The 20,838-nt window shown below is 37.5% G+C and overlaps 1 protein-coding gene across 3 annotated transcripts in view; it reads left to right on the forward strand.

The window, feature by feature from the left end:
- LOC145678799 (carbonic anhydrase 2-like) overlaps positions 1-20,838 on the forward strand; it is a 227,130-nt gene that overhangs the window by 160,677 nt on the left and 45,615 nt on the right. For all 3 annotated transcript variants that reach the window (XM_081749314.1, XM_081749316.1, XM_081749315.1), the window contains 2 exons: positions 7,432-7,537; positions 9,937-10,161. In XM_081749314.1, the coding sequence (XP_081605440.1) occupies positions 7,432-7,537; positions 9,937-10,161 (331 nt within the window). The remainder of the gene's footprint in view (positions 1-7,431; positions 7,538-9,936; positions 10,162-20,838) is intronic.

Here is a 20,838-nt window from a genome sequence, read left to right on the forward strand (position 1 = left end):
CAGCTTAGGGCAGGATCCACAGAGCTCCGAAGCAAGCTAGGTGGAGTGGATTAGGAATCCCCGATGCTCCGAAGCAAGCAGAGAGAGGGACACAGAGCTCCGAGCAAGATTAGCGGGAGGAAAAGAAAGCTTAGAGTTCCGAATCAAACTAGGGGCTTTGGGTTGAATGTCTCCTAGAGCTCCGGGCAAGCTAAAAAAGGGATTGGCCAGCTGAGACTGATAGCTGTCCATGGAATCTTCTCAATTATATAGGTGTACCAGTGTAGCGATGGTGCTGCTGTTGCCTCGTCATCATGTGACTGCTGGTGTCGCTGCTGTCTTCGTCTTCTGCAACTGTAGTGCTCCATAGAAAGGTGCACGTGGATGTTGTTTATAAATAGGGGAACGTGTATAACGTTTGTAAACACAAGCACGTGGGACGTGACAATATTAATTTCTTGGGTATCAGCATTATCTCCTGGGTGCCTGGACATTTTGACATTCGAGGAAATAAGCTTGTAGACTCAGTAGCCAAGAACGCTGCACTGGCGTAGGTTGCACTGAAACACTCTCTTCCGTGGTCCGATCTTAGTAGCTCTTTCTTCAAACGGATGCGTTCTCACTGGCAAGCGAATTGAAATCAAGGAAATAAAAGTAAGCTCCACTCAGCTATATTGGGCAATTTTCATACGTCGTAGTCACGTATTAGCCACCGAGTTGAAGTGATCCTGACTCGCTTGCATATCGGATACTTAAGTCTCATATGTTTACTATTTAGTGCGTTGCGCTGATCGTCTGTATAATAGATACTGTATGGCTACACTGAGTAATCGATATATTCTTGTAAAATGTCCAGAATAGCCAGACGTTGTTCGTTCGTTCGTTCGTTTATAGCTAGTCATAATGACTAGCACCCTTTTAGAGGGTTACGCCCTCTCTTAGGGAAGAGTGTTGTTTAAATAGCAGATTTAAGGGAATTTTTGACGGTCTCAGAGAAGTTCTTTAATATAGTAATAGCTAAGGTCTTAAGGATCTTTTCGAACCTTAACATTTGGTAGGAAATTGCGGTTAATTTAAAATTGTACAGAACTGGTACTTAGTGAGAGGCAGAGTGTGAGTGATAGATAGAGTGTGAATGATGAGCATGAAGGATGAGGCGAGGCGTGCTATCACATCACTACACTAAAAGTGTTAGTCCTACAGATGAAGTCATATTCTAGCCTAGGGGCTGCTCTAGGCTTCAAAGTAGACAATGGGAGTCCTGTTAGTAGCAGATGGATTCAGCGTGAAAATGATGGAAATATGAGTGGAAGATGGTCATGAACTTGATAGTCTGTGAGGAGCTCTTGGTCTAAGGCGTCAGGAGGTAGAGTGTAGCAGTAGAGAGTATAGAGTAACGATAGCGGTGTACGGCAATATCGAGATGGAGAAGGATGGAGAGCTAAGTGGTGCATAGTATTCAGAAGTAAAGGGTGTTGGGTGTTATAACGAGAGCATATGTATGTGAGACGTAAAGTTTCAAGATGAAACTGAAGTGTAGGAAACTGAATTCGGTTGTACAAGTCTGCTGTGGGACTAGGCAGTTTGACTCGATATGCAATGCGGAAAGCATGTCGTTCTAACACTAATAACTTTTCATAAATTGTGCGGGTGGCCGCAATCCATGCAACGTTTCCGTAAGTCAGCACAGGCCGTAAAAAGGCCTTGTATGTGTTCAGAATTGTGTTCGCTTTTAGTCCCCAGGACGTTCCGGTGAGCCTTTTTAATAAGTTGAGTCTATTGTATGCTTTAGTTGTGACTGTTTGAAGATGTTGTTTCCAAGTGAGATGTTTATCGAATGTGAGCCCCAAGTAAGTTACAGTTGATCGTGCCTGGATGGGAGTTTGGTCTACTTGTAGTGAAAGGTGGTTAGGATTTCTTCTGACTCTTGATGTTCGCTTCGGTGGAATGAAGACAATTGCCTGCGTTTTTGTGGCGTTGATCGTTAGCTGCCATTTGCCGCACCAGCGAAGAAAATTGTTAATTGCTAACTGTAGAGCAGTGTTGATGGATTGGATAGTAGATCCTAGGGCAAGAAAGGCAGTGTCGTCGTAGCCAGACGTAAGAGACCATTTGAGACTAACTAACTAAACTAACTAACTAACTAACTCTATGGCCTATGGAACCCGCAGGTTCAGTGCCGCGTTCACAAAAGCTCTCCACTGACTTCTATCCTTAGCTAATTGCATCCAGTTTCTACTTTGTATTCCTATCTCTGCGAGATCCATCTTAATATTATCCTCCCATCTGCGCCTAGGTCTTCCTAATGGTCGTTTTCCTATGGGTCTTCCAGTCAAGGCTTTGAAAGCATTTCTACTTTCTTCCATTCTAGCTACATGACCTGCCCACCTAAGCCTCCTAGACTTGACGACCCTAACAATGTTGGGTAAACCGTATAAACTATGTAGTTCTTCGTTATGAAGTTTCCGCCATTCCCCATTCTCGTTCCTCTTGGGTCCGAATATTCTTCTCAGGATCCTGTTCTCAAATACTTTCAGTCTATGTTCTTCCCTCTGAGTAAGTGACCATGTTTCGCAACCATACAGAACAACAGGCATGATTATCGTTTTATATATTTTAAGCTTCAAATTTTTCGACAGAATTCGCGACGACAAGAGATTTTGAACCGAATAGTAACACGAATTCCCTGCTTTTAGTCGACATTTAATTTCTTCGTGAATATGATTTTCATCTGTTAATATTGATCCTAAATATTTGAAAGTATCCACTTTATCAAAAGTATTATTTAAAAAATCTTAATCAGGCTGTGGGAGATAAGGCATTGTTTAGTGACTGTATTCTCATGTTTTATTTGCGAGATTGGAGTAGCTAACGTGCTTTGAGGTTTTTCTTTTTAAAATTTTGGGAGACATGGATGGTGTCTCAGTGGTATAGCGTTTACCTCTGGTGCTTAGGGTTCCTGGTTCAATCTCCGGTTAAGTAAGTTTGTGGTGGAAAAATCGTGTTCGTAGGTTTCCTCCGGGATACTCTTGTTTCCTCCTACGTTCTCATTTTACCAATTCTTCCATCATCATTCACTTGCCTAAATCATCTGTCTGCCTTACTAAAAATAATACGAAATTTACCATTTTCTTTTGCTTGATTATTCATCAGTGAAAGGAGATAATGAAATGCAAGTTACCACAATCATAGATAATGCTATTCTACAACAGAAAATGTGAACCTGAAGAATGTTCAGTGTTGCCAACCATAGAAATAACAGTGTTGCCAGAATAACAATTTCCCTAAAATCTAAGTTAAGACAGCGAGTAGAGGAATGAACTCAACTGCATTTGATTACGTATCATGTTGTTTTGGTTTCTTGAGAACTACTTTTTAATTAACATTATTATTTAGCTTTAATAACTGTATGTTAAAATTATTTTGTTTATTACAAACTAAATACATCTATTATTTAAAATGTAGTTCACAGGAAACCAAAACAATATGATACGTAACCAAATGCAGTTGTGTTTGTTCCTCTACTCGCTGTCTTAACTTAGATTTTAGGGAAATTGTTTTTCTGGCAACACTGTAATTTCTATGGATGGCAACACTGAACATTCTTCAGGTTCATATTTTATGTTGTAGAATAGCATTATCTATGATTGTGGTGACTTATGGGGCGTTTACACTTAGTCGATTTGCGTTCGATTCAGTTGAATTGACGTCACTTTCAACTTAATCGACCGTGTAAACGGGAATTCAACTTAATCGCTTGTTGATCGAAAGCGACTAATCGACTGGCAACTGAATTGAAAGACGTTCTATTTTCTGTGGTTTAAATAATTGAACACATCCATCGATCTGATTCGGCCTAGTTGCTTCGATTTAGTGGCAAATGCAGCGAGTCGATTTAGTCGTGCGACTAAATCGATTTACTCGTGCGACTAAATCGACCAAGTGTAAACGCCCCATTACATTTCATTATCTCCTTTCACTGGTGAATAAACAAGCAAAAGGAAAATGGTAAATTTTGTATTATTTTTAGTAAGGCAGGCTCATAACCTAACAGGCATGATTAGGAGACATTAAACTGAATAATTTCATGTTCATTTTAGTATGTTCCTGTTCTGCTACTATTATTGCTAATTTTGAGTTATTTTCTTGTTATATATATATTTTGTTACTTACTCTTTCAGGATTTTTTTTTTTCACGAGCAGTGTTTAAATTTTATAGCTATTTGTAACCTCTTATTTTGTAAAACTTTTGTTTCAACTAGTGTTTTCGCAAGTCTTATTTTGATTTATTTTTTTTTAAATGTATAGTATGTGTGGGCCATTTGCTTTAACGTAACGGTTACAAATAGGCTCGTCCCCATTAAACTATAACCATTTATTTACTCTTGAATATTAGTCGTGACGATAAAATATTTATTCACGGTTTAGTATCATGAACTTCCCGCCATTTTTATTTCTTTATTGATTTTGTTCTTATTTAGTAAATACCGTATTGGCTTGAATGTTGTATGATCTTGAATATAATACGACCTCAAGTTTCTTGACATGATTTTAATGGAAAAAAATTAAAATTCTCAATTCTCTTTTTAAAATTTTAATCTTAGACTTTATTGCAGCTTCTTCGTCTTCTGATGGTTATTACTTTGTGCAGTATTCTATTTGTGTGCTTAGATTGATTTGAATACTTCCTGCAAAGTGCAATGAACATACGCTAGTAACATGTTAGGTGTCAATCAAGTTGAATCAAAATATAACATAGCCGTTGCTTATTTCCACATACTTTTGAGTTACGCAACACTCTAGCACGGTCGCGCTAGAGCAACAGATTATACAGGCCTGTATGGTAGGCAATAAACTATTTTCAAGTGTGAAGAAGTAAACTGCGGTTGTAATACAAGAATTATGTATGTATATAAAAGTGATTATAGAAGGAAGTATCAAAAAGTTCGTGCAATCACCTATTCCCTGTCCAGCGTAAGCTCTAAACTCCGATAAACAAAATATTTGTGTTCTTCCGCTTACGATTGGCTAGTAACGTATCACTCCCACTCCCCACGGGGAGGAGCAAATCATACACGTGCATTTTCACAATACTGTCTCGTGCTCTCCAGATACTTACAGGAGCAGCAGAAAAGAAAGAAAAAAACTCGAAAGATTAAAAAAATAGTATTTGAATTTCGCTGGTAAACAAATTGTTGCTTAGTGAGTAAAGGTTTGCCTTGGTGTTTCACCACAACACTCGAGGAACCGGGATTCATCTTTCAGACTTTAAAAGCAGAACACCCGTCCACAGTTGAGTTGGCGCCATAATTACTGCGCATGCTTAGTGTTTATTTCTATTGTTTCATTAACCACACTCGAATGCAGTATTATTAGGTAATCCGTATTATATTTTTTGTAATTTATAATAATATAGCAGTTTTATATGAAGCTTCATAGTAAAAGTAATAATCAAATCATATGAACTATTTTGCGGTGGAATACAACCGTTGGCAGGACAACAGCAAATCAGCGAGATTTAGTTTCACGTGGCTTTGTTTATTGCAGTTTAGAGCTTACGCCGAACAATGTGTAGAAGAAATACACTCTGGAGAGCTCTTGACACCATGATGGCATTTGGCCCTTCTCTACGTAGTCACCGTGCTTAGTGACATATTTTTGGAAATGCAAATTCTGGACTCGTTAGAACAACTCCTTTTTTTTTCTTTCTTATTTTAGCATGTAAATCACTGTAGGTTCGATTATTGACAAGCTTGAGGTATGGAGTGTGATTAAGTTCCTCCATCTTCAGAGGAAATCAGCAAAACAGATTCACAAAGAAATTAAAGAAGTCTATGAGATCTTATCCAAGTGGAAACGGCAATTCCAAACTGGACACATAGTAATGACCGCGAACGCCTCTAGATCTGAAAGACCATCTTTCATTGACGATGCCACCTTAAAGGGAAAAACTTGAGAAGATCATAATGAAAGACAGGAGGATAACCATTGAAAGCGTCATGTGTGCAATAAGTACGAGTTATGGATCTGCCTGGTTATTATTCAAAAACCAATTGCATCTTCAGAAAATATCAGGACGGTGGGTGTCACGCCTGCTCATACCTTTTCAGAATAGTAATTAGGATGCGCACGAGTCGAGTCGAGACAGAATTTTCCTCAGAAAATTCGAGTCGAGACACAGCTCTTCCAATATAAAAATATACGTTTTTCGAGTCAAGACATCACTTTTACAGCACATTTTCGAGACGATACAGCCTCAAATCTTGTCTCGTGCGCATCCCTAATAGTAATCACGAGGACGCTGGAAGAGAAATATTGCAACGCTGTAAAGTGAATGGAGAGGAGTTTTTCGACAGACAATGGATGAAAGTTGGGTTTATCTTTATGTCCCAGAAACAAAAGGAAATAAGCAAACAATGGAAACACCCCTCCTGCCCTACCTCTAAAAAAGACACGAGTGCAGAAGATTGCTCTTAAGGTTATGCTTTCCATTTTCAGGGACTGTACAGAGATTATCATGACAGATTATCTACCACAGGCGCAAACTATTGCTAGTATCTATTATTCTCATTTCCTCGTTGAGTTAAGAGAGGAAATGAAGAAGAAACGTCCTGCATTTCTTACAAACGGAGTGCTGCTGTTGGCAGACAATGCACCAACTCATTCTGTCCATGTATATATGATGAAGGCAGTGGAATTAGGATACGAAGTACTGACCCCTCATACTCACCGGACTTAGCACCAAGTGACTTTTTTCTCTTCTCAGAAATGAATCGTCTACTCATTGAACATCATTTTGGCAATATGGATTACGACGTTTCTGAGGTTGAACTGTGGTTACAAATTGCAGACTTTTACAAAACGGGCTTGCCAGAAGTGAAGAACCGCGGTAGAAGAAATGTGTCACTAAACACGATGACCACGTAGAGATGGACTAATACCATTATGGTGTCAAGTTGTCCAAAGTAGATTTCTTCTAGGTCATTGCACTAACTTTCTGGTACCTCTTCCTATAATCAGTTTTTTACATATATATAATTCTTGTATTACAATCGCAGCTTAGTCCTTCACACTAACTTGGAAAAGGGTTTATTTTAGACCATATAGACATGTAAAATCTGTTGCTCTCGCGTGGCCGTACTGTGATGTTGCGTAACTTAGAAGTATGTAGGAAATAGGTAATGGATATATTATATTTTGATTCGATTTGATTGATACGTAAATTATTATTAATGCGGCAAGTAATTAAACTGATTCACCACTTCTACATTGATTTTATTTCTTAAAACCTTAATAGATACATGGTCGCCCGTAGTAGTGAGACAGTATTGCCTGAATTTCAGTCATGTACGGAGATATTCTAGTCTGGTTTTCAACCTTTTGTGATACCAATAATGAAATTTTAAGGTATCACAAACTACAATCTTACATTGCTCTGGTTTATTTTAATAGGTATCCTATGGAGATTCATCTCGTCCATTATAATAATCGTTATGGAAGTTTCGAGAATGCTTCTCAGTATCAGGATGGGTTAGCTGTTGTTACAACATTATTTGAGGTGAGATTACCACTCTTGTTTGGTCTTCATTTTAGCTTCTACACTTATATTTTCAATTTGCTAATATCATCAACGTATTGTTTATCTGTAAGAAATAGGTTTGGACTATGGTAAATTACGCACAGCACTCGTATGTGTGTGTAAAATTGTTAAAATTATTTTTCTTTATTGTATAGAATTCTTCCGTGTAATGTGTGTTACTGTCACCACGGCACGGCGTGTCCTCAGGTTGCCGATTGAGGAGAAGGCCTCTTGATATAGACATTAGCTGCAAATAGGTATACTTGAATAAGCAGTCGCGGACAGAACAAGGAGTGGTTCTTCAGTTCAGGCATGAGGCTAACGAGCTCATCTTGTGGTAAAGGCACATTCCCAGAAGCCTCGGACCAAGCCTGATAATTTGGCACGACCTTAGCAAAGTAATATAGATGTGAGATTTGAAACATACAATATAAGAAGACGACTTTATCCGTAACGAGTGAGATAGAAAAATAAATATAGGATGGACCTGTAGGATTCAGGAAGTTAGATGGGAAGGAAGGGGGACACAGAAGTCAGGAAATTTTACGTTCTTTTATAGACAAGGAAGTAAAAATCACGAACTAGGAACAGAGTTTTTCGTTCACAAACGAATATCAGCAGTTAAAAGACAGTTTTTACGAAGAAAAACAACTCCACATAGCACAAGTACGTCCACGGGATGTCGGAGACTAAGCCTGCAACGGACGACGGGACATCCCGGGACATCCACATGTGCTCCTGGGACATCCACAGGATTTCCACGGGAGATCCAGATGCCCGCTAATATCCCGGGATACGGGATATTCAACGGGACCACAAAGGGATGTCTATTGGTTTTCCCTCGGACCTCCTGTCCCATCTGGGACGTCCCGTGGACATCCTACATGGGAATCCTTCAGGATGTCCCATACAGGACGTCCATGGGATGTCTTCTCATTGTCCTGATAATCCCGGGAACCGAATGGGATGATTGGGATCAAAATGGGACATCCCAGGGACGTAGTGTGCTATGTGGGAACGGATATTTGACCAACTCTCGCAATACCATATAAACATTTTATTAAGTGATTTCAATATGGAGGTAGGACGAGAGGATACTGTATTTTCAAACCAATTATAGGGAATGAAAGTGTGCATAAGGAAAGCAATGACAACGGTGCTAGACTTGTGAACTTTGCAACATCCATAAACCTTGGCGTGAAAAGCACAGAATTCACACATCACGACATTCATAAATATACTTGGACCTCACCAGATAGAGAAACACATAATCAAATTGATCATGTGTTAATAGATAAAAGAAGACAGTGTTGCATAAATGATGTTCGGTCATTCAGAAAAACTAACTGGGACTCTGATCACTACCTGGTAGCAGCGATAATAAGGAAAAAAGATTATCGTTGAATAAAGGAAATATTCAATATAAAAATGTGGAGAGGTTTAATTGAAAGGAATTCGAGGAGAGCCAGTTGAGAAGGGAAATACCAGATTGAAGTGCCGAATAGATTCTCGGTTTTAGAAGGTTCCGAGTGCACTAGTGTTGCGGATACTTGAGTTAAAATTAAAGATAGCGTTAAAATGTCAGGAAAAGAAAAATTGGGACATGCGGAAATACATAGGAACAAACCATGGTTCGCGCAGGAATGCATTAAACTAGCAGACAAGGGAAAGCAGACAAAATTGCTTCGGCTACAAAATCGGAACTGCATAACTACACAAAATTTCGTAGATACCAGGCGGGAAACTTCCAAAACTTTTAGAATAAAGGAGCGCAATTTTTTTGAAAGCTAAAGCTAATGAACTTGAAGATAATAGTGAAAACAAAAATATTTGGGATATGTGTAAGGGCACCAACGAATTTACACTGTAAAAAATAATTTCTTAAATTTGAGAAACGGTTTCTTATCTGTGCACCGAGACAACATTTTCTTAGAAATAAGATTCAGCAATTCTCATTCATTAAAAAAGCAAGAGTGTGGTATCTCCTCCCGCTTCATAAAACCTCCTCTACTTCCCTTCATTTCTCATTAATTTTAAACTCTTATTTCTAAGAAAAGATCTACTCGGTGCACAGATAAGAAACAGTTTCTCAGATTTAAGAAAGTATTTTTAACAGTGTAAGAAAAACTATCATTCTTGCGCTTATATATTAAAGAAAGCTGACGGAAGAATTCTCACTGATGTTATTAATACATTATGAATAGATATTATCGTTTATTTATGGTTTAAACTTCAAATTCGACAACACTGAATGAACAGAAGGCAGAAGATGGCATACTTCTCCTCAATGTTCCCAGACCTCGAAAGTGTGTTATGCGAAGCGTGTGTGTTCGAAAATCATTGTATCTTATACTACCTAATTAACATTTTTCTTACAGCTATCGCATGAAGATAACCCTTACATGCAGCCATTACTATTGGGAGTCGAGAAGATTCGAGACTACAACTCAATAAAGAGTCTGGACAAATTTCCTCTATATTTTCTGCAAGTGCCATTCGACAGTGAATACTTCAGTTATTTTGGATCACTGACAACTCCACCCTGCAATGAAGTAGTCACGTGGATCATAAGTGCTAAGGTCTCTACTATATCCAGTCGACAGGTAAGAATATCCATGTAAACTGGTAAGAAGAAATATTTCTATACAAGTGTGGCATAACCACTAGCAGGCTCATAGCCAGCCCAAAAATGTAAAGTGGTAGGGGGTAGAAGTTAGAGAAGCCCGACCCAACCATATTATAGTTCATTTGCAAGATTACTGTGAAAATTTTAGTAGGCCTACCTAGTAAAAGTTTAGAGGGCCCGGCCCCCGTGGATACAAGCCTTACCACTAAACCTTCTTTATGACTGATAATGTCATACAATAGTAAAACAAAAGTTCACCTTCAAAAGTTGTATATTCCAACTCTAACACTCCGCATTATTCGAAAGGTTTAACAGCTGTTTCTTTTACAAAACATATCATTTGCAAAATATTATTTACAAAATGTTTTCTGGAAACGAGTAATTAGTTAAATGTTTTGCGAAACATTTTAATCACTAAAAGAACGAACAAAACATTTAATTATCTAAATGTGTTGTGAAACTTGTAAACAGTTAAATCTTTCAGAAAACGTGTAAATAACAGCCAAATCGTAATAGTAAAGTTATTTAATTAGCTAAATATTTTACTAATCGTTTAATAGTAAATGTTCTAAATGTTTTGCAAAGCGTGTAATTAGTCAAATATTTCCTGAAACATGTAATTAGCTAAATGTCTGCGAAACGATTACTTAGCTCAATTTCTTTCGAAACATTTAATTAACTAAGTTATGAGCGAAATGTTTTAATTATTCAAATATTTGTGAAACGTTTAATCAGTTAAATGATGAGTGAAGAATTTAATTAATTAAATGAGTTCTGAAATGTTTAAATTACCAAAAACTGGAGAGGCTACCCCTGAGACTCATGAAAGAAAATCAAGACGGCACAGATTACTGAAATTCCAGATTTTTTTTTTCAACTTTGATTAGCTAATCTTTGTATTGAACAAACTTCCAATTAAATACTGAGATTTTGTTTTACTGATTCTAATATGTACTCTATGGGGCAGAAACATTGACCTTACGCAAAAGCGATGAAAAAAATTGGAGGCTTTTGAAACGTAGACATTGAGAAAAAAAAGTAGAGAATTAGCTTGGTTGAACGGAAAACAAATGAGAAGGTGTTAGATATAGTTGCAATAGATGAGAAAAAAGAATTTTCGATATAATTAACAGTAGGAAGAGGAACTGGTTTGGACATTGGCTGAGGAGAAATTGTATTGACATAATAGCAATTATGATGATGATGATGATATGGTTAGTAATATTAGCCAAAAAAAGAGAGAAAAAATTAAAACAATATTGATTATAATCAAATTAGGTTTAAAGAAATCTTCAATATTTTCAGTTTACTGCTGCTTAATAGAAATTATTCCTGCGCTTCGTTCCTATACACTGATAAAAGATGGTTTTTTTTTCTATTCCTGAAGTGTTTTTGTTTTTCATTTTTATTGTCACTATTCTTCGAGTTTTTGCATAGTTTGAATAACCCATAGGGATTCTCCCCACTTCCCGCAACAACTTCGAAGTACACATGGAATTTCGCCACTTACGGTTTTTATTTTGCAATTTCCATCTTACTGGACGTTTGTGGCGTTTCGTCAGCAGACTGCCTGAGGAAAAGCAGTTCAAATCCCTCTTTTTGCTATATTTATCCCAGGACGAGCCGACAAACTTTATCAGCTCAAAGGTCAAAGGTTTAAGTTTATTCCAGATAACACACACACGTAGAATAGTGTCTGATTACCCGATAAGTAATAATTAATGTTTAAAAACGCAAAAATGCATCGTAATCCAGCACCAACGACACATTTCTTTGTGTGCAAAATAATTTGATTAGAATGACACCTGTGTGGCTTGAAAACGAGTAATAACTACAAAAAACGCGAACAGAAAACGACATACTGTAACTATATGCTACAGGGGCAGATCGACTCAGACGAATTGCATAAACTGCTGGTAACACATTCACTGCAACGGCATTTTCACTGAAGCCAAGCAATTCAAGTGAAAGATGTAATGACATTTTCCTTTTTACATTCTATAAAGAAAATTCAAGTAGTACTAGTATTTGTGCAAGATTCTTGGTCTTGGTCGATTCTTGAGAAAATTTTCCTCGTCACGTAAGTTTAGAGAAGTCTCGTCTTGTCTTGATTCTCATACAATTATTTCTCATCTCGTTCTGATTCTTGAGAAAACTTTTCTCATCTCGTAAGTTTGTAGAAGTCTCGTCTTGTCTTGATTCTAACGCAATTATTTTTCATCTCGTCTGGATTTTTGAAAAAAAAAAAAAAACTTTTCTCGTCTCGTTAGTTTGTAAAAATCTCGTCTTGATTCTTGAAAAAACTCTCGTCTCGTAAATTTGTAGGTCTCATCTCGTCTCGATTTTTATACAATTCTTACTAATCTCGTCCCAATTCTTGAAAATCCTTTAGACGTCTCGTCATTTATGATCAATATTTACACCCTTGTTCCCCCCCCCTAATTTCATCTAAAACTTATCAAAATCTTTTCTCACCCCGAGAGATCCACGAACGATGCGATATAACAACATTTAAGCTATACTATTGAAGTATGTTGTTGTGTATAACTTGTGTAGCTCTTAAACATTGATAAATTCGGTTTATTGTGTTCGTGGAATCATTTTATCAATGTATAGGTTTTATAGTATAAATTATGTAACACTAACAGAGTTTGAGACAGGGACGTTATTTTGGGAAAGGAGGAAGGGGAATTGCTCCTTCTGAGTTTGATATAACTATATCTATATATCTATATCTATATCTATCTATCTATCTATCTATATATATATATATATATATATATATTGTAAGGATCCCCACGTCGCCGTACCATGCAATAGCCATGTGTACTACACGTACGACGGTCCCGAGTCGCTCACTATCGCCAACAGTCGGAAGGACGAGAATCAACAAAGAAAGCCGAGAATACAGGATAAAAAGGACCTACACACCTCGACCAACATCAATCTTCCCGGATTGATCAAAACACCTAAAACCCCTCTCACGACGCATGGTCACCGAGAGTACCTCACCTCAAAGCCCACGACGCTTGGTCACCGGGCTCCTATCTAATCTTACCTAAATATCAGTGGAATTACTTATTATAATTTGTGTACATAAACTTTTATAATAAAAAGGTGAAGGGAAAAGTCCAAATCCCGAGCACATTTTATTGCTCTACCCAAGAAACTTTACATGGTAGATGCGTCGGCGTCTATTTACAGACATTAAAACGACTTTCCTACGGGGCGCTCTTTTTGTTAACGAAAAAAAAAACGGACTTACAAACTTTTTCACAATACATTGTAAGTGTTATTAAAAGCAGATAGTATCCGTATTGTCATAAATGCTCTCATTACTCTTAACGGTAGATTGATTCGCTTTAAGCTGGCAGGTATTTATGCCGACAACTAGATCTGGGAAAAATACATGTAAAGAAGGCGATAACAATATGGCAGAGTCAGGCTCCCGTATATTTCTTAATATTCCTCATTTAACTAGATATTCTGGTCACAGTACAGACGACCCCGATCGATTTTTCATGCTGTTTGATCATTTGGCTTTACTTCAGACTTGGACCCCCGAAAAGAAGAAAGAAATTCTTCCTATGTATCTACAGGGCGTAGCTCTTGACTTTATCTTACAATTGCAAAATCAGAACCAATTCGACACAGTAAGTTACAAACAACTGAAAACCAAATTAATTTCTCTGTGCCGCCCAAATTTGCCAGCGTATAAGGCGGAATTAGAAATTTTCCAAATTCAACAAAACGAAAATGAAGCGGTCGATTCATATTTCTTAAGGAAATTAAGGGCCATCAGACAGCTAATGCCAGAAGCTTCAGAGGAACAGAAAATTCATTTTCTTTCGTTAGGACTATAAAGAAATTTGCTGCAAAAGATAGCGTTAGAATCCTTTCCAACAATCCAGCGGCTGCAGGATCGACTTATGTAGAATTGTCACAGGCAATTCATTCTTTAATCGGCCAACCTAACCGACTCTCATCACTCCCTTTGTACGACCATTATAGCCAAACGAATCCTAATTCATACTCCACAGTCAACTTCCTCTCCACCTGAAGTTTTAAATTCGCACCCCCACCAAAGTGAAAACCCGCCCCCACAACCTCCTCACACGGACCTCACCAAATTAGCTAATCAAATGGCCGAGTTATCATTAATGGTGGCACAGAATGCCATGAAGACCAATTATAGGCGCAACAACGGAGGAAAATATCGTAAAGGAAACGGACAAAAAGCGGATGCGAAGAATACCAATAAAAGAAATAACGGTGGTAGAGAAAAGAACAATTTTGTAGAAGGCGATAAAATATCAGTCTGCTCAATTTGTTACAAGAACTATGGAGCATCCACGTGTTGGAATAATCCAAAAAATCCCAACCAGGGAAACGCATAGATGGGCTCGCAGGCCAAAGTCAAGTCTCGCTTGCCATTTCAGAAAAGTCGGCGCGGGTCACACAGACACCATCATAATTAAAAGGTAATGGCATTCAAGAAGAGCAGGTAACAGTGGAAACTTTTAAGGACATGGACGCCAATTTTTTCACCCAGACGACCTATAATGAACATCGAGAACATGTTAAGCTGGGAATAGAAAATAATAAACTATTACTCAATATTAATGTAAATACAAACAGTCTAGCAGCTATAATAGATAAGGGTTCTAGTCTTAGTCTATGTTCAAGACGGGACGTACCCCCAAAATGTACGCTAATACCATTTCAAACTCGTATCAAGGGCATTGCCAACAAAGTTCTAACTGTAAAAGAAATAGCGTTAATTAAATTTAAAATTGGCACTACCACCTTCTCACATTACTTCCGCATCATAGATGCTGACTTTAATCCGATTTTTGGAAATGACATTCTCACAAGACTTTTCTCTCAAATAGACTTGGAGAATAAATCCATATCATTATATAGAAAACCTAGCAAACCTGCGTTTCCAATGGAAAAACAGGAATCGGAAGAAATGTCACGAGACACTACTCACTCTTTGCACTTGCAAAGGAATGCAAACGTCATTACAGCAAGTAAAGTTACGATTCCGGCGAAATCACATTTCTACTTCCCTGTATCGATTCAAAGAGAAACAATTCATGACGCTGTATTTTATATTACTCCACTACAATCATTATTAGACCGATACGGCTTTCAGGCAATGACCTTGAGAGTACCGAGTAACGACCTTACGTTACTAATTTCCAATCGTACGGCACAAATAATAACGCTAAATAAAGGTACACTAGTGGCGTATACAGATGAGGGCGTGGAAGAATTTTCATTTAGAACAGAAGAAGACGAAAAAAAGCGCATCAATTTCGTACTCAAGAAGAGATAAAGGAAAGATTAAGAAAAACCGCTAAAACTTTTAACATTAACCTTTTTTATATAAATCCGGATTTACCGGAATACCAGCGAATAGCTGTAACCAACTTATTGTATGATCTGTCAGGAAAGTAAATGTACACCTATTTTTCGAGTCTGGCATTCCTGTGCTCCATCCGTGGAGAGTATGAGAATTAAATCAATCAAATGTTTACTGAGGGGCAAAAAGAAAAGCTTAATCTGAATAAAACATTGCAGAGGGGCACAAGCTGTGAATACGAATAGTGCATTGTGTAAATAAAGGACGACACCGAAAGAGAAAGCCAGAAACAGCTGTTAAACTTACAAAAAAAGAGTAAAAATTGTCGAAGTGGAAACATAAAACACAAATACAACAAATACGCCGACAACTAAACGGTCACCATGCCATGATCTTGGTGTAGTGGTTAAGGTGCTGGCTTACAAATTCAAAGGACGCAAGTTCGAATCCTCGGCAAGGAGATTTTTAAAAATTTTTGTTAATAATACATACAACTCATGAGAGATGGTAAAAGAGGTCGTATTTAGTTTTTCGTAGCAATTATTATTGGTAATGTTTAGTACTGATAATACTTTTTGTCTTTGCGTATTGCTTTTGTTCTTGTCTTCATTTCCAAAGAGAAGAATATCCGAACAAATGCCACCAAAATTCCTCATATTTTGAATGTAGACGCCATTTGCAATAAGTGAAGAATAAAAATTGAACGTTCCGATGTAGCTGCAAAAAGTAAAAAGAAAAACATGGAAGTGGACCATACTCATGGTTACTAAAAATACAATTTCTACATGCCTTACACCTCCCGACCACGTTTCTACGTTAGCAAGTAAGAGGTTTGTGTTTAGGTTAGGTTGGTCAATACGTTTTGCAAAGGGGCCCGGTTTAGCTCTGACGCACCACAGGTGCGAGAAGGGAGAAAAACACTTTTTCTCTCTCCCTCTGTGTGTCTACTTATCTATCTATTTGTATATATATAACGCTATTTGTGAATGCCATAACCACCCTAATTTTCAGCGGATTGAGACGAAACTTGGCACAAACATTAATTGTTGAAATATCTTGATGAGTTCGTTAACCAGAATAATCAGATGAAAATGTTCAAAATGGTGGCCCTTCAAACTCTTAAAAAGTTCCAAGGGAACCAAATTTCGCCCATAAATAGGTATTCAGAAAGTTTGAATAAATTTTCCTCTTTTACTGAAATATTTGTGTGCAGAAACTTATTGAAATATTGGACCCGATTAATCGCCTAAAAAAGGTTCACGCCCTTTCGCTACGGTCAGTTTTTTTTTTTTTTTTTTTTTTTTTGCAGGAGGGGGTTATTTTCCTATCGGAACAAGATGATTGTTACTGATGATATGGAATTACACATTGAAAGTGAAGTAACTTGTGTAACGTGTTATTTGAAAGAATAATATAATAAATGTGCATTCCTCTAACACAGAGAACTCATGTATTTCGAGTTCGGGAGCCTGAATGGCGAGGAGTGTTATTTGATTTGCTTTTTAGTAACACATTGCATTGCAAATAAAGGTAGGCAACATTAGTGGTAAGTAAAACAACAATAATAATAATAATAATAGTAATAATAATAATAATAATAATAATAATAATAATAATAATAATAATAATAATAATAATAATAATAATAATAATAATAGGTGTTGTTTGTGGCAAGGTAATATCTTAATCAATTCTTCTTCAAACGTAATGATTGTAACGCCATATCTCCCTTACAAACAAAATATTAGCAATTTATATCGAGAGAACGAGAAACTGTAGAGCGATGGGAGCAACGTTGGACAGTATGCACTCATAGTACTCAGAAAAGTAAGCGATTTCAATGCAAAAGGAACGAAGAGTCATTGTCATGGGTAGTCATGGGGCCACGGCAGAGCCCTCTTTAGGCAAAGTGTCAATAACTTATATCGAGAGGTGATACTGGGATGGGACCAACTTTGGACACCGTGGACCCATAAAGCGCATCGAAAAAATAGGGGGGGGGGCGCCAGCCAGCCTTACTTATTTCCACATAATAATATAAAATTATGTTGTCGAAATACACACACGAGTTAGCTACTAATATTTCATATTATTATTATTATTATCGACAGCGTCTTTTCATTACGTGTGCGTGTTTGACATGAAGCCAAAGAGAAGATCCATCATTCGTAGAAAGAATAATAGTCAGTTACTTTAACTGTGAACGACAGCGAAAAATACGAAAAGAGTGGACTACCTGTAGAGTAAAGAAGCAAAATTTTCTCTCAAATGGATAAAAAATCAAGCCGAGATTAATCCGAACTCGCATGGACAGCGCGAAAAGCCAGTGCTTTGTCCACTTTTTTTTTAACTGACTCACTGAACGTGTTTCAGTAACTTACTTATTGCTAATTTTACTTGCTTCACTCGTTTAACTTGCTTTTTCTAATAACTTATAACGACAGAGACACGAACACAGAAACATCGAGAACAGTTAAAAATCATAGATGCTCTCCCGCCGAGTATCGAACCCGGAACTCCATAGACCAAAGGCGCACGTGCTAGCGACTAGACCAGCGGGAAGGGCACCACTCACTCCCTGTGTCGTTAGAGATTACGACCACTGTCTTGCCAGCTATCACTTCTGTGGGTTGTATACTATGATCACATGTTTCTTCTCTGCTGCAAGAGTAAAACCTACATTATATGTAATACATGAGGTATTTAGACCTACATGCTCTTCATATAATGTAATAAAAGGGTCATGCTGGGAATAAGAAAAAGAACATTCCTTGGACAAAACGGAAACTATTGGCATCAGAAATATTTATCTACGAGGCATGCGCAGTAGTATATTTCAGAATAGTTACTGTTTTGTTCAGTAAACGAAGAAAGGGGTATAAAAAAGCAAATATGTCGCGTCAACGAGATCGACCAGATTTGACAGGGGCGGAAGCAGATGTATAGTAATACAACAACTTCGCTCAGTTGATACGAGCCGAGCCGGTTGATATCACTACCCGAGTTGGTCTTCTGCTTGGGCTCAAGAATTCGACCGTGCAGGTCTCAGCCTTAATTTTAAGAACTACAGTATAATTTTAAGTACTACAAGAAAAATACCTTTGACTCGACTCGGATTGAACTCGAGTCGAGTCGAATTTTGGCTCGACTCCTGCTCATCCCTATTCGTATTTGTATTTTGTTTCCACTTCAACAATTTCTACTCTTTTTTTTTTCTTCGTTTACCTATTGTTTCTGGATTTCTCTGTCGGTGTCGTCCTTTATTAACACCATGCACTATTCTTATTCCCAGCTTGTGACCCGCTTCAATGTCTTATTCAGTTTAGGCTTTTCTCCTTACATTGACTTGACATGTGATTGATTTAATTCTCACTTTCCGTGCACGATCGATGAAAATGTTTTATTATTATTATTATTATTATTATTATTATTATTATTATTATTATTATTATTATTATTATTATTATTATTATTATTATACTATTGAACTTGCACGGCGAAATTACTGTATAATACGATATCATTTCAGTAATTTTATTCCATTGTATGTTATTTAATTTATTAATGGGCACTAAATTGTCTCCAGATCAACGAATAAATTAACTACGGCATGCACTTTGGTGGAAATATCATTACATGAACATGTTTGGAACGAACCAATTATCTTATTGCAATGATATTTCCACCAAAGTGCATGCCGTAGTTAATTTATTCGTTGATCTGGAGACAATTTAGTGCCCATTAATAAACTAAATAACATACAATGGAGTAAAATTACAGAAATGATATCGTATTATACAGTAATTTCGCCGTGCAAGTTCAATAGTATAATAATAATAATAATAATAATAATAATAGTAATAATAATAATAATAATAATAATAATAATAATAATAATAATAATAATAATAATAATAATAATAATAATAATAATAAAACATTTTCATCGGTCGTGCGCGGAAAGTGAGAATTAAATCAATCACATGTGAAGTCAATGTAAGAAGAAAAGCCTAAACTGAATAAGACATTGAAGCGGGTCACAAGCTGGGAATAAGAATAGTGCACGGTGTAAATAAAGGACGATACCGAAAGAGAAATCCAGAAACAGCAGGTAAAAGGAGAAAAAAGAGTAGACATTGTTGAAGTGGAAACATAAAATACAAACACGAATAGGGATGAGCACAAGTCGAGCCAAAATTCAATTCAACTCGAGTACAATTTGAGTCGAGTCAAAGGTAATTTTCTTGAATTGAGTTCCGAGCCAAGTCGCTGTTTTCGAGGTCTAGTTTCGAGTTGAGTTGAGTTTGATAATGGCTCTCTCGCTCGTTCAGCTCGTTTTAACTCGTTTTGAAATATTGGCCTGATCAGACTGGAAAGCAAAAGCCATGAGAAATGCAAGCAGTAATGTGGAATACTTTTAGTGTTGCTCACGACAGAGGTGCGTCTCATCTCGTAATTTTAGTGCATCTCGTGGGGCAATTTTAGTGTATCTCGTCTCGTCTAGATAACGAGAAGACAAGAGTTTATTATTATTATTATTATTATTATTATTACGAGACAGCCTCAAATGTCGTAATCACCAATATAAGTATATACTGTAGTTCTTAAAATCAAGGCTGAGATGTGCACGGTCGAATTCTTGAGCCCAAGCAGAAGACCAACTCGGGTAGTGATATCAACCGGCTCGGCTCGTATCAACTGAGCGAACAGCTCGAGTCGACTCGGTTGGGATGAGCCGATGACCCGAGCCGGCTTAGTTGGAACAAGCTATCGACTCAGCTCAATTGAGCCGATGGCTCGAGCTTTCTCGGTTGGGATGGGTCACCTACTCGGCTCATGTGAACCGGTTCGAGCCAGCTAAGTTGAAACTAGTTCATCAGCACGTTTCGACTCAGCTCAACTAAGCCGATGGCTCAAATCGGCTCGGTGTGGTGAGCTGTTGGCTCGGCTCACTTCTCGATTCGGTTCGATATTGAATGAGCTGTAAGCCGAGCTGCTCGAACCGTTGAGAAGCCCAAACCCGGTCCCAGCTGTTTTGAATATGTTTGGATGAAGCCTATAACTTTTAACAATTTTTTGCTCGAGCCCGAATACTTGCCCCTTTGGAACTCAAACCCAGAACGTGACCGATGTCCTTGCCTCCTGAAGACTTCCAGACGACCGAGATCGACAGTCAATTAGCTTTTACTATTCAGATACAAACCGTATATCTTTTAAAGATTATACACTGAGAAAAAAAATTGTAGGTGGCGTACTTAAAAAGATAGGTTACATGCGTAATTCCTG

This window comes from Thermobia domestica, chromosome 2 (assembly GCF_964235325.1).
Source record: "Thermobia domestica chromosome 2, izTheDome1.hap1.1, whole genome shotgun sequence".
NCBI classification, from domain to species: domain Eukaryota; kingdom Metazoa; phylum Arthropoda; class Insecta; order Zygentoma; family Lepismatidae; genus Thermobia; species Thermobia domestica.